Source organism: Gavia stellata, chromosome 30, assembly GCF_030936135.1.
Source record: "Gavia stellata isolate bGavSte3 chromosome 30, bGavSte3.hap2, whole genome shotgun sequence".
In the NCBI taxonomy this organism is placed as follows: Eukaryota; Metazoa; Chordata; class Aves; order Gaviiformes; family Gaviidae; genus Gavia; species Gavia stellata.
This window is the reverse complement of record NC_082623.1, coordinates 652,350-667,494: the sequence shown is the minus strand read 5'-3', so window position 1 is coordinate 667,494 and position 15,145 is coordinate 652,350. Positions and strand designations below refer to the sequence as shown.

The window sequence follows — 15,145 nt, the reverse complement described above, 5'->3', positions numbered from 1 at the left end:
TCTAAACTGCCCAAGAGACATTGTTCTGATGATGCCTCACTATTACCTGTGGAGAAAGGCAGCAGGTAAAGCCAGAGAATCTTTAATACCAAGTCATATTATCCATTTTTTCAGATAGTGCTTTATATTTTCCTAAAATACTGCAAATTATACTGCTCTTGGCAATCTTGCATCTACTTTTTCCACCAGAACAATGGAGTCATCCTATTGTTTCTTTACTTAATCACTTTCAATTAAGATCTCACCAATTCTAACTCCAAAGAGCTATGCTCCCCTAAACAAGTTCATGCTTTTCAGCAACAGGCTGCTGGGGTGAATATTATCTGACAGAGTTCAAAGTATCTGAGGCACAAAAGCCCTTTCTGAACTTTATTTGAGAAAAATTTGCTCTGTAGAAATAAGGTGGCAGCATGCGCAGTTGTATGCTTGTTACCTATACTGTCCATAAAGCTAAAACAGATTTTTATCACACAATTACACTGTGGCATGCTTACTATAGAAATTAGAAATGTACATAATTATATATAATATAGACATTAACACATCAAAAGGTATTCATATTGCTTATTCAGAGGGCAGAGTGGGTGGAAATCAGATTCTGCTGCACTGCATTCTCCTGGAATGGCACCAGAACCATCTTAGAACTGATCTTACAGATAAGACCAGCAATTTACGAAGTTCGTAACAATCCACCATGGGCTCCAGCTCACTTCCTCCTCCTCCACTTAATGAGTCATAAGTTATTCTGTATCAGGTGATAGCTATTAGTTGCCAATCTCAATACCAGAGAAAGCTGTGTCACCACACAGGTAAAGATATATTTAGTTACCACTAGATAATGCCTGCACTTCTGCCAGTGCAAATGGGCACACGACTTTTCAAAGCACAAATATGGGGATTTCTTACCAAAGAAAACATGCATTTGAAGTTTAGAACTAAAGAAAAGCTTTCAGAGTGCAAAGAAAGCATTTTCTTTTAAGTGACAGCTAATCTTAACCTCTGCAAGTCTCAGGTATTCACTCTTACACTCACATTTTAATTCAGTATAGGATCTCCTCTACACTTCAGGAAACAGATGAACCACCCATCTGTTAATTCAACCATACAGCTAGTAATTATAACATGTTTAAGGATTTCTGCAGCTAGCTGAAGCAAGAGCAGTTTTAGCAGGATTTTCCTGCTGTAATTATCTTTGCTTCTTATCTGAGAAAAACACTCTTAGTTCACTATGCAGATGCCTACACTGAGAGCTAACTGCCCACTAGCTAATGCAACAGTGTTTCTTAATACCAATATAAAGAAAAATTCAGTATGATGTAGGCTGAGAATGTATAATGTATTTTCAGCATCAGTCCAATGGCTAACAAGTGACATAGCATCTGTCAAACTTTCCACCAGTGGATGCTTCTCATGGTTCAGCTTACCATCTTTCCAAAGTAGCATTACATGTTATTTTTAATTTTTAAAAGCATAACGCATCTCAAATCTAATGCCTACATTGAATGAGATTCCCTAGCCAATCCAGGTTTTTCAGAGCTCAGCATTCAATATGCACAAGCCTTTTACAAGGATGCTAGAGTGCTGTGTCCTGCACAGACTCATCATTGTACATGCCCGGATAAAACATTTTGACACACTGCAAACCAATTCCCATCACATAAGCAGCAGTGTCCTAAATAAGGGTAATTCACATGTACAGTAAAAAGCCAGACCCTATCAGCAGGAAACTGAGCATGCCAGCCACAAATAATGAAATGAAGAATCCCAGATAGAAGAGCCAAATCATTGCCAAAAGATCCCACTGAAGGCCAGTTCAGAAATCCACTCCTACAGAACCCTCAATACACATAACTTCTAAAGGAAATTACAGTGCTGGCAGCACTTGTGGCCACACAACATTCTTCATGATTTGCTAGTAATATAAAATTTCACACCAAAGATCTAGACACCTGTAAGGCATGAAACAGTCCTTTGCATATTCCTCTTGTGGGCACTGCTATTACATCAAAAATCTGAATGCATGCACTGAAATGAAGTCAATCTGACTTGCAATGAATGCAACTGTCCCTTGGGTTACGCCTAGCATATTTGCTTAATCATCCAGTAAGATAATAAGTTAGTCAACAGGACTTGAAACTCTCTACGCTTATGTCTACCCTGGAACATAAAGACACAAGCAAAAGCAAATGAGAAATGCACTGAAACTTCAGACATGCTCAGCTATGCTGAATGGCAGGAGGTACATTCTGAGGAGCTCATCTGGGTTATAAAGCCTCAAGATTGTTCTCCCCATCTATACAGAACTGGTAACTTCCATCTCCAGTAAGTTAGATTAATTTCAGATCAGATTGACTCAACCCAATGGCTGCAAGAACACAAACACAGTAGTTCAGGACAACAGGTTTTCAGCTTAAGCAAATTACTGGTCAGCCCCTGCAGACCAGGCTATTGTTAGACCTTCAATCAACAGCAGCAGCCTGTTAATCCAAATTAAAAGCAATACCCCATCTAGTAGAACAAGTACACCGAAATCACAGTTAAAACTGAGGTTAGGGAAAGATTCCCACTTTATGAGTTGATGTCAAATACTGCAGCATTACCCGAGTACCATAGGTTCCCCATACAGAAGGAAGTTAAGGCATTTTTCATACCACAGCTAGACTCCTGCTAAGCAGGTACATGCATCTTCATCAACTAACACAGGCTTCAAGGCTTGGCCTGAATCACGCTCCACTGTTAAATCAGAAGGTATATAAATAAGGTTGAAATAGGACCAGAAGGAATTCTCCAGCTCAAATCTAGTCTTTGAATCAGACTTTGGTATAATCACATTCAGTATTCAATTGTCATCTTAACACATTTGCCACTTCTGTGGGAGAGATTGCTCAGTCACCCAGCTCCAAGACAGAGTTAGAAATAGTCAGGTTATTTGGTTTGTGGATCACTGCCCTGTGTCCCCAAGCCCCTGCTCAGACCACGCAGAAGAAGGTTTCAGACAGAGGCTGTCCACCTCTGAAGATAACCTGTAGCCAGATCCTCTCCTCTTACATCAGCTTACACAGAAGGCAGAAGAAGGATGGTAATTTGCGTATCTGAACCCATGGACTAATGACTGTCACAAAAGAATTAGTTTTAGGGAAAACAGTATTTAACCTGGGCCAGCTAACCCACAGATTTTGCTCCAGACAGCTTCAGGCAAAAGGCTGACTCCACAGAAAGCTTGCAGACAGGGACTCAGTTCCTTTTGTGGCAGGAAAACAACACCAGGGCAACAACCACACAGGTTCTGACAAGAGAAGCAGGTTCCTCATGCACAGCCTTTCAGGACATCTCTTCCCCTTCCAGGTTACTGCATCTCTAAGTTACTGGCCCACGCTAAGTCCAAGTATAGGCGAAAACTAACTCAAATAGCCTTTGGTTTTAAAGGTCTTGCATCTTTTAAGGGTAATACAAGGTTAGTTCCTGTTGCCTCTTGCGACACCAGCTTTAGAACCTTGAAAAAACATAGCTAACTAATCTTCCAGCAAAAGCTCAAGGACATTCTAGTCTTGTATTCTGGGGGAATATGCACTATTAGCTCTTCAAATAGCAATGCCTTAAGGACAAGAACTCATCTAACTACAGCATGATTATTTTATTCAGCTATCTTTCTCAGAAAGAAATTCTGTCTCCTGGACTACTGACTACTTGCACATAGTTAATGAAAGTACATAGTGTTTGGACACTACCAAATGTCTTGAGTAAAGAAGTTTATTCCAATTATTTAACACGATTTACACCGCTACTGAAGAGGCAGTAAAATGGCAAAGACTTGCAATTCACTTTTGTTGTATTTAGTATTCTTCACCTTCATCTTCTCCATCCATCGAGTCTGTGCCCACTTCTTCATAATCTTTCTCAAGTGCAGCCAAATCTTCCCGAGCCTCTGAGAACTCCCCCTCCTCCATCCCTTCTCCAACATACCAGTGAACAAAGGCACGTTTGGCATACATCAGATCAAACTTGTGGTCTAGACGAGCCCACGCCTCAGCAATGGCTGTAGTGTTGCTCAGCATGCACACTGCCCGCTGGACTTTGGCTAGGTCACCACCAGGAACCACTGTCGGTGGCTGGTAATTGATGCCCACCTACATGAAAAGCAGAAGACACCATGAGTTTCTTGTAGCGTTTGGCAGTGACTGTAATTAAGAAGTCAGACAGCAGTTGAATAAAATGTTTCACTCCTGAGAAAACAGCTCTGTATAAGAACTTAAGTCTGTTTCTCAAAATACAAATCAAGTACCTACAGAACACCTTAATGAGAAAATACACTTCATAAGCCCATGACAGTGAATGAGAAGCCTGTTAAAAAAAATCACGATGTAACTGAAACTTGCCTTAAAACCAGTAGGGCACCAGTCCACAAACTGGATTGTGCGCTTGGTTTTGATAGCAGCAATAGCAGCGTTGACATCCTTGGGGACAACATCCCCACGGTACAGCATACAACAGGCCATGTACTTGCCATGGCGAGGGTCACACTTCACCATCTGGTTGGATGGCTCAAAGCAAGCATTGGTTATCTCTGACACAGAGAGTTGCTCATGATAGGCTTTCTCTGCCGAAATAATTGGGGAATATGTTACCAACGGGAAGTGGATACGAGGGTAAGGCACCAAGTTAGTTTGAAATTCAGTGAGATCCACGTTTAAGGCACCATCGAATCTGAGGGAAGCAGTAATGGAAGATACTATCTGACCAATGAGGCGATTGAGATTGGTGTAGGTCGGGCGTTCAATGTCCAGATTCCTACGGCAAATGTCATAGATGGCCTCATTGTCAACCATAAAGGCACAGTCGGAATGCTCCAGAGTGGTGTGGGTAGTCAGGATGGAGTTGTACGGCTCAACAACAGCTGTCGAGACCTGCGGTGCAGGGTAGATGGCAAATTCCAATTTTGATTTTTTCCCATAGTCAACTGACAGGCGCTCCATCAGCAGAGAAGTGAAACCTGAGCCAGTGCCTCCCCCAAAGCTGTGGAAAATCAGGAAACCCTGCAAGCCAGTGCACTGATCAGACTGAAAGAGAAAATACATGTGTTAAAGCAGTTGCGTAGACATAAAGAATCCCAAAACAAGCTCAAGACAGACAACTCTGAATTCTGACACAAACCAGCTGTTCAAGCTTCATGAAATAATATTGCATTTGATTCATTCATCAATAACCAAGGAACTGCCCCATAAAAAACATTGCATTCTTGGCTATTTTAAGCTCCCTATGTATTGGAGGGTGACCTCTCCACTTCAAATTACTACCTCAAAACTTCCCCTACCCCCAATTCTCAGGCCAAGGCCATTAACAGTGACCAAGAAAAGCAAGAATATTCAAAGAACTACAGACTGTCTATCCCTTATACTGATTTGACATTCTCTACCTGTGCAAGAACAGAGCAATCCCCTATCCCAGAACTATTGCTGTAACCCTCTAAGAGTCACAAGCACGTAACTCAGTTCAGGGAAGTGAGCTGTCAAAATGTATTACACTGCCATTCCAGTTTAGTCTCCTCAGATGAAGAAATTAGACTGCCTTGTCCTCAGAAAGAAGCACCCCATGATGCTCAGCTTGATTCCCAGGACTGACAGGGACTTCCAACAGCTCGTAACAAGAAATTACAAGCACGTTTTTCAGGTCAAAGTACAGCCTGCTGCAAACTTATCTTAGCTTTAGGGACAGTGGCAGCCAAGTGTGAGAGTAACACCAGTTTTGATCTGCAAAAGGTGTACTTTTCAGTAAGACTTATTTGGCATTCCATATTAAAGAACCAGAGGCATACCCTGGATTTTGTGCAATGAGAATTCCTTACCTTTGTGACACAGATTTGGTAACACCACATGCTTATCAGCCCTAAAAAGGGAACTCTAACCTTCTAAGCTGACATCTTCATAAATTTATCACATGATCAAAGTACTAAGGAGCCTGAAACATCCCAACTTACTGATACTTATTCCTTTTTTACTGTTATTACCATAAGATTAATTCACAAATTATAACAGCAGGAAATGTAAACAAAAGTCTAAACCACAGAAGCAAACACTCCTACTTAAACTTCCTTACAAGAGCCCCAGCCAGAGACCAATCCTGTTCCAGCAGGAGTAGGCAAATCAAAATTCTTAGCCCCAGCTTCCTGAAGTTGAACACGAAACTATAAAGTTTTGGGTGCCTTATCAACATTTTAGGCTACTTGAAAGTCATATCTGACAGGAATAATCCAACCATTCTCAGCTGGCTAAGAACAAAAACAGATGCAGACTAAGTCCACAGATTCTCCTACTATTATTAAATTAATAAATTAAAGCACAACTTCAGGCCTATGTATTTTTGATACCCTAATTTCCAAATCCTGTAAAACAGGATAGAAAAAGATGTTTAAGAGCCTTCAGTGAAGGGAAGTCTTACCAGTTTCCTGATACGCTCTAGAACTAGATCAATTATCTCTTTCCCAACTGTGTAATGACCTCGAGCATAGTTATTTGCAGCATCTTCTTTACCAGATATCAGTTGTTCAGGATGAAAGAGTTGCTTGTATGTCCCATTCCTAACTTCATCTGGGGAGAAAAGATGAATATTAATTAGAAGTAGTTAGTTTTCTACATAGACCAGGTTTTTCAAACTTCTGAGGGTGTCCAGAATAAGGTATCTAAACCCTTACAGATAAAAGCAGCTTGATTTCTACCTCTCAGTAGGTGACACAATACTTAATACAGTCTAAATGTTGAATACCTAAGAAAAATGGTTACTGCTTAAGAAACTGTCCCATTTTACACATAAGTTTGAATTTTTGACCTGCCAGAGCAATTTAAAAGTGGACTGTAGCAGCAGAATCCTTCTTCTACAGTTTAAGACAACTTAAGGCTCACTTCACTGATCAGCATCTGAAATACTGCTTTTCTCCCTTATTTTCCAAGCCCTCCAGGATGTTGCCTCATTGCTTCTGCAGCTGTGGGCACTCAGAGCCTACACTGCTTGCTTGTCCCCTTCTTTCCCTTAATTGTACTTTCTGCCAAGGGTAGAGAATAATGTTCAAAAGGAACAGGAGATGCTTTTGTAGAGATAGTCAGTTATTCAAATACTGAGCTGTAAGCTCCAGCACGAATGGCTGTAAAAAACCGTGCAAATGAACACGCAGCATCCCCCACCAGCCACAGATTTGGAGAATGGTTTAGAGTTATTATCTCCACTAGTTATCAGAAATATGCACTTACATCTAGCAGGCTAAAGCTCTGTCCTACCACAAAGGTACAAAGACACTCATCATAGCTCTGTCTCTGGTTTAGCTCAAGCCATTCTTGAGTTGTATGCTAATGCAGTATTGCATCCTTTAATTAAAATCAGGTGGAAAGCAAAGCACTTCATTAACTACAGATGAAGCTGCCTGTTCACATATGTTCTTTTTAATCTGAAAAAGAGTGAGCAAGACAAAGATAAGCAGTATTCAAGATTTAAAAACACAGTTACTATTTAAACCAATTTAGACTGAACAACTACCACTGCAGTTTGCAATCCAATACTCTAAAGTATTTCCAAGCTGCACCAAAATAAAAACAATTTGGAGAAGTCCACCATTCAAAATACATATGTTCCTAAGACTTTCTGCATTACCACTCCAAGTTAAAGAAGAAATATGGGTAAGAGGGAAAAATATAGAACCTAAGAAAAAGATACCAGTAGAGGCAACATAGTCAAGATAGTCCTGGGGAAGTAGCAAAACTTGAAGAGTTGAGGATGAGTCACTGGACTATGAAAGTGTGCTGGAATAAAGAGTTTAAGGGACAGCTAAACCAAGCTTTCCCCTGGACATGCTATCTTTCATGATTTTAAGTCTACCTGGGATAGATTTTTAAAGACGCTTGTGTTGAATTCCCAGACATACTAGTGCTCTATTTTTGGTGGAAAGTTTGATGGTATTTTACCACCACATCCACAAGCCCAGTGTACATGTACAGCCATCCTGCTGCTTTCACTAAGAGAAGCACTGATCTGGAGGCTCCAGAAAACCCTGGTGTACATGTGTGGCAGCCACAGAGCTGTTGTATGCACAATAGATTTTTTCATAAACATAGTGCAGAGGGACATGCTGCGTGAATACAAAGAGTCATGCTAGCCCTGCCCAGGAAACTGGATCAATAATTTTCAAGCAAGCAGGGCAGGAATAAAGCTAACCCCCAGAAAAGCACATGATGTAACCTTTAACACAAACCCCTAACTTTTAGTATTACGAAGTATTTCATAAGACAGCCTTCTGACCATCTCCCCATACTACCCTTGCATCATTAAAAAGTGCTGGAACACTACCTTTTACCATTTGTCCCCAGACTCACCAGCTACTCACCCCCAGAGGCAAGATGAGAGCTTTGCCACCTGCTCTCCCTCACCTCATTTCTCAGCTTTTTCTGGTTGCTGAGAGCCACCACCTGGCCAGCAGCAGAGGAAGCAACAGGGCTCAAGAAAACAGAAAGCCAGACCTGCAACAGCTGCCAGGGATATTAGTGGACAGCCAAGGGTGCTTTGGCTCATTTCAAAGTTATCAGTCCAGCACTCCCACCCTTGACCTGCCCAACAGCCTTCTGCTCTCCCATAGAAGTTCATTCTACTGTATTAGCCACAGAAAATGGTTTGAAGTGTTACAGGAGACCCACAGTTTGGATATATAGGAGTAGCCAAAGTCTGTTGACTCATCTCCTCTTCCCAACTCTATGTATTGCAGAAAGATAAACACCAACTGCACAAGCACAGGCAACACAGACCTACTCTTTTATGAGAGCCCCAAATCACTACTTAAGGCAAGACAGCCACAAAACCAGCTCCAGTAGAATTACTTCAGGCACACACATTGCTGAGAGCAAAATTAAGATTCATGACACAAGGAACAAGGGTCTGGTGAAACTGGGGAGCTCACACTGGGCTGGCAGTGTAGCTAATGCCACAGAATGTGGGATTGGTCAGTGGCTGATGCATGGGATCACATCTGAACACTAAGAGCCAGTGTTTCCAGAGCTTGGGATACAACTGATTTTCAGGATAAGAGTGGATTGTTATTGAAAGATAAGGCAGCAGGAAGTTGAAGTACATGTTTGGAAGTCCCTGAATTAAGGCTAGCAATTGAGACTCATTTCTGCAAGCACTATTCAAGCTACAGAGCCAAGATAGTTTGGGGAAAGCCCAGGAATCATTCCAATGTTCAAAAAGAAGTCTGCTTAATGAGACATATCACATCTCTTAAAAAGGTTCCTATTGACTGCTGCACAGATTATGCCATATTGTTTCAAGAGGTTATAACCAGTTCCTTGCATAGCATAGTTCCTATGTTTAGCATGAGGCATATTCAGAAGACCCATTTAATTCCACAGGCTGGCAGAAGATAATATTTAAATTCTTTAGAGCTCCAGAGTGCACATTTGCCAGACTCAATGAACATAAAGCCATCTTCATCACTAGGAAGATGTAGGCAAGCTTCACATAGTAAAATTCAAAGCCCCAAAGCATTTTGCAGGACTAGAGAAATGGATCCGTTAGTCAAAAAATATGTAAGTTAAATCAAATCCTACAGCATGTTCTACAGTCCCTTGCACAGGTCACTGTATTTACCTATTACCGCTGGTTCAAGGTCCACAAACACAGCACGAGGGACATGTTTTCCTGCACCGGTCTCACTGAAGAATGTGTTAAAGGAATCGTCACCTCCACCGATGGTTTTATCGCTTGGCATGGTACCATTGGGCTGGATGCCATGCTCCAGGCAGTAGAGCTCCCAGCATGCATTGCCGATCTGCACACCCGCTTGACCAACATGGACTGAGATGCACTCACGCTGTGTGGAGAAAAAAATGGGATCACTCAGCAGAAACAGCAGTTTTCTTGTTTAGAAAACATTCAGCACACACAGCTTGAACTCCCATACTGCAAAGCTATTAAAACATTGGCCTTATTGTCTTGGTGTTAGCAGCATTTGGCACAAAATACAACAGAACATAAAAGCCTCTTTCAGTCATCAGCCACCTCCACCTAGAAAGACCCTTTTGGGCATTGTCATTTTTACAAACTCATTCTTCCTTGTTGCTCCTATCATCAACCAGACAGGAAGAGTTTGACCAACTCTTCCAAATCCTTCAGCCAACTCCTCTCTTCATAACAAACACTGACTATTTAGAAAAACTGATGACTACACCTATCACTGGCCAGAAAAACTTCACCCCCAGGAGCCACATAAGCACAGTCACCACAGGGAGCAAAACCTTCTGCAAGATCTGGGGCCATTTTGTTTAATATAAATTAAAATCAAAAAATAGTCTCCTGACCACTTTAGGGAACTTTGCCATTCTGCAAGAAAATCTTTGCTTAACTAAACCCTTAGTATCACTTCATAAATATGGAACATCAGGCCTCACATGACACTGCTGTATGCAAGGTACTAAACTCCTTAACAAAACTCTACCTCATTTAAGCTATGTAGAAAATAGTTCATGTCAGCAAAAGGATCTATTCATACCAATTTATGGATTCCCAAGTTGCCTTTAATGTCCAGAGCATAAAGCCAGCTTCCTTAATATTTCAGCATAGGGTTTTGAATATTAAAAGCCAAACCACAATAGAACCATCTCCAAACTCCTGATCCATCTGTGGCGTTTTATATTTAACTTCTAGTTTTGAGTGACAGAGGTAAAGATATTCTAGAATAGCCTGTATATAGGACAGCTTTGAATAACAGTCACATTTAACTATGTTCAGACCCTATGACTGCATGGTACAATTCATTTGCCCCCTGAAATTTCAGGATAAGCAAGACCTGAAACTGCCTAGTCCACATCAATAGTCAATGCAGGAAAGCAGAAGCACAGTCCTTTCCATTTCCATAGGAACACCAAGAAATTAACATTTGTATTCACCAAAAAAACCCCATCACCTGTTCTCAATGACAGCACTGAACAGCTGAGAACTGTTGTTTTTCAGCTCCCCATCCATCTAAGCTGTGTATTCAGATACACAGATTGCAGGAGAGCAATCCACATCCTCTGCAACAAGCCTTACTCAAAGCTGCTGCCACACTACTTCCTCTCCAAGGCCATTACTCCATTGCTCTCCAGGCCAAAGCACTGGCCTTGGCAAGGTTCTGCAATGATAGACGACAGCCAACCTACACACTGTAAAAAGGGTGCCAGAAAACGCAGCTTCAGCATGCAGCCCAACAAGGTTGCACTGTCACAAAGAAGCCAGGCTGTGGCAATGAATTAGGTCACCTCATCCTCTCAGGAAAGCAAGACAGGCTGCAGCTCTTTCCTACAGTGAGGGGGAAAAAGTAGAGATACACCGACACTTCAATCTGGATCCTCACTTGTACTGAGGTCCTATCAGTGATCTAAACTTTGCTAGTGAAGCTCCTGAACAGCTGGTGATTGAAAGGCAGTGTGTAGGGACTAGCATGCCCAAACAAGGTGAACATATGGAAGATGTCAGACCAGGTATGAGCTTTCCAACATCAAATGAACTAGGACTACTACTTCAAACTACACAAAGCAACAACAATCATTCATGTTCCAAAGAGAAAATTTAAGTCTTTGAAAGTACAACTTGGGTAACAAGGCCACAGACTGGATCCTACAGGTGCCATGTTAAACACATGGCATGTTGACTTTGACAAAGTACAAAGTCCAGCACTTGGGGCAGAGTAACTCCCTACATCAGTACAAAGAAGCAATTAACTGAGAAGCAGCCCTGCTGAAAAGATCCTGGGGGTTACCAGAAACCATCCTGAATGTTCAACAGGGCATTCTCATCCTCAATAAGGCAAACAATGTGCCAGGCTACAAAAGGAGACACGTGGCCAGCACACCAAGAAGCCTTCCCTCTGCTCCACAGGAGGGTTCAGGGCAGATGTTAGGAGGATGCTGGGAGATCCAAGCTGGATCTTAGGAAAGCCTTCCCCACCAGAGTGGTGCAGCCCTGGAACAGATCACCAGAGAGGCAGGAAGGGATCTCCATCCTTAGAGGTTTGCAAAACTTGGCAGGACAAAGTCAGTCACAAAAACCTGGCCTGGTGCTACTGTTAGCCTTGCTTTGAGAGGTTTCTTTCAACTGCTTTCCTGCAATTCTACCAAGTACTTTTAAGCAGTATGTGTCTAATGAAACACACAGATCTTTGTTAGACACTAAGAGACTCTGCCTATTTTGCTCTGCATAGCCTTTTCACAGCAGCAGCCTTACAGTACCCAAGAATACTAAAAGAACAGAACAAAATCTGAGCCTTGAAAAATATAATCTCCAAGTTGTTAAGACAGGCATGAGACAACTGTCACACTCATTACACCTCTGGGCCTTTACACATCACTGATGGAAGTTTCATAGTTAATAAGGTTTAAGTATGTACTACAGACAGTACTGTTAAGTGCTGTATTCAAGCCACAAGTCAGGACAAAGAATCCTTAAGTAATTAACACTAAATGTTCTTCCCCACTTACATACACTACTTATGAGCATAGAACCAGTTTCAGTGAAAACTCCCAGAGACTTTTTCTAGCCCAGCCTGAACCTCTCCAGCCTCTATTACCTCTGTCTCCTTTTGCTATATGATGTGCTCCAGCTCAAGAGCACCAGCTTGTCTTCTGTAACTTCCCTTTCAGCAGTTGTAGACTGCTCCTAGATGGCCCCTTGCTGTACTCTGCCAGGCTGAAGAAGCCCAGCTCTCTCCAACTGTACTGGTGGCTCATGCTCTAGGTCCCTTGTACTCTCCAGCACAGTATTTCAGGTACAGCTTCATTTGGGTGAAGCTGGTGGAAAGCCACTTTTCAAAAGAATGGCTGTACCAGCTCAGACCAAGCTCAACAACATACTGTAATGAGGAACATGGTTTCCCTAGGATGACATTCAAGGGAAACTATATCCTTTGTAGAGAGACTGCATTCACACTCTTGACTTGGTTTAATTTAAAAAATATGACCATAAACAGCCCCCCATGGAAGGGTAAGAACAAGATAGGGACATCAACACAACCCCTCCAATATTCTCCTAAATTCTAACTCTTTTCAGTTCAACAAACATTTCCTATGCATTTGCAACACTACAAAAGCAGTCTGGTACATTTTTTAAATCCATGTAACCTTCTGACATCCACAATCTCTTTTCAAAGAGATCTACAAGACAAACACCTGCATGGAGAAGGACCTTACACTTGTCCAACTGACAGCTCCCACCTGTTGTGCTGCACAGCTCAACAGCTTATCTCTGCCCTCTTTATGATGTCCCATCCCTTTATCACCTTTCAGATATCCCTTCAAGGCTGACTCCTAACTCACAAGGTCACTCCACTTCAGCTTTATCACCCAGACAGTCTCACCAAGGCCTTCAGGAAATCTCCCCATCAGCCACTCCCTGACCTCTCCACACCACGGCTGACCCTCGACTCCGGCGGGGGCAGAGACCGGGAGAGAAGCCGCAAGCTGCACCTCCAGGAACGCCCGATGCCACAGCCTCCTCTGCCACCCCAGGTCCCACACACCCCAAGGACGTTTTTTTCCCCCATTTTTATATTCAACAGGTACCCGCAAAAGCGCCCCACAGCCCACCCCCCCGTCACCGCGGTGTGCGGGCCGGACGCCCCGCCACGTCCCGCTCCTGGGGCCCAGGGCGACGCGGGCGCCCGGGGCTGACTGCGCCCGGGGGGGAGAGGCCGCCCCAGGCCGGGCCACGGCTCCCCGCTGCTGCGGAGGGCCCGGGCAGGAGTCACCTCTGAGAGAGCCACCGCCTCAGAGCCGACCGGGGGCTGAGGGTCCCGCCGCCACCGGGCAGAGCCGCCCCGCCGCGGGCCGCCATGTTCTCGGAGGAGCCGCCACCATTTTGGGACGAGGCCGCGCAGCGGGAGGCGGCACCGCGAAGGCCCATCGGGGCGGCTCGGGGCCCGCCGGCGACCACGGTCCGGCGCGGCCCCGTCCCGACGGCCCCTCCTTCCCTCCCTCCCCCGCCGCGGACTCCGCGGGCCGGGGCGGACCCGCGTTTCTCACCGCGCACGGGCGGGGCCGCCCCGCCCCCCCGCTTCAGCGTGCGGAGCGGCGCCGGGAGTCCCCTCCTGGGACGGGAGCCCTCCTCACCCGGCCGCCCCACTCACCATGGCTCGGGCCGGCGTCGGGCAGCGCTGGGAGCGTCAGACGCGCAACGGGTCTGGGCAGCACCTCAAAAGCGGCCGCCCTTCCCGGGCCCACCTTATATAGGGAGAGGGGGCGGTGCTGTTGGCTCCCCGCGCCTTGTTCATTGGCTATGCCTCGCTCGGAGGCGTAACCTCCTCGCGGCGCTATTGGGTGTCTGCGCGTCGAGACCGTCCGCTCTCCCAATCGGAGCCGAGCGGCGGCCGCGTGGACTGCACCTCGCTGTGCACCATTGGATCGCAGGTATGAATTTCACCTTCCTCCGCTAGCTATAGGTTGATTCGTAACCAGAGGCGGAGAGGAGGCGGGGCTTAGTCTTCCCGCCAACGGAGGCCAGCACCTCCCTCCTCAGACTTGGGCCCTCGTCGGCTCCGTTGCGGGTTTCGCTGGTCCCTTGGGCGGGCGGCGCGGGCCCGGGGCGGAGGATCGCTGTCCCCGGAGCCAGTGGCCGGCGCGGAGAAGGAGAGGGGAGAGCAGCTTTGCCCACCCGAGGGGCCCGGGCCTGCTGTTGGCTGCGGGCAGGCCGGGTGGTCAGCAGTCGCACCGGTGGGACAGGCCTGAGGCGAGCAGAGGGTTGAGAGCTCAGCCCAGGGGAGCCCTGGCCGGGCGGCAGCTCCCCTGAAAGCCAGGCTGTGCTGGGGGCCTGCTCCCAGCCCGAGGGCTCCTGGCCCGGCCGTGCACACTGAGCCCAGTTAAAGCAGCCAACAAAATGATCAGGCCGTGTGAGGCAAAGGCTTGGATCACCGCGTGGACACCCAAAGACCCCAGGTCCCGCAGGCAGGCTCTGTGGGAGTGCTCGTCTCTGAGGGTAGAAGAGCGCTATGTGGGCAAATTTTTATATTTTCCGTCCAAGGAGGGAGGAGACAGCCCCATTGCGCAGTTACCAGGCAAAGCAGTGCTTGTACCAATTACTGGAATAGAGTCACACAATGGAAAGGATTTAAAGCCAAAGGACCAGATCTGGAAAGCCATGT

The 15,145-nt window shown here is 45.1% G+C and overlaps 1 protein-coding gene across 2 annotated transcripts; it reads right to left on the bottom strand.

Annotated features, from left to right (window-relative positions):
- Positions 1–3,732: 3,732 nt before the first annotated feature.
- On the bottom strand, positions 3,733–14,186 carry LOC104252655 (tubulin alpha-8 chain). 2 transcript variants are annotated; one of them, XM_059831101.1, is made up of 5 exons: positions 14,135–14,186; positions 9,625–9,847; positions 6,436–6,584; positions 4,377–5,057; positions 3,733–4,127 (listed from the first exon to the last, which is right to left on the bottom strand). In XM_059831101.1, exons 1-5 carry the CDS (start codon positions 14,135–14,137, stop codon positions 3,834–3,836), a joined length of 1,350 nt encoding a protein of 449 aa, XP_059687084.1. In that variant the 5' UTR covers positions 14,138–14,186; the 3' UTR covers positions 3,733–3,833. The 2 variants fall into 2 exon arrangements, with proteins under 2 accessions (XP_059687084.1, XP_059687085.1); XM_059831102.1 differs by lacking the exon at positions 14,135–14,186 and adding an exon at positions 13,757–13,791.
- Positions 14,187–15,145: the final 959 nt, after the last annotated feature.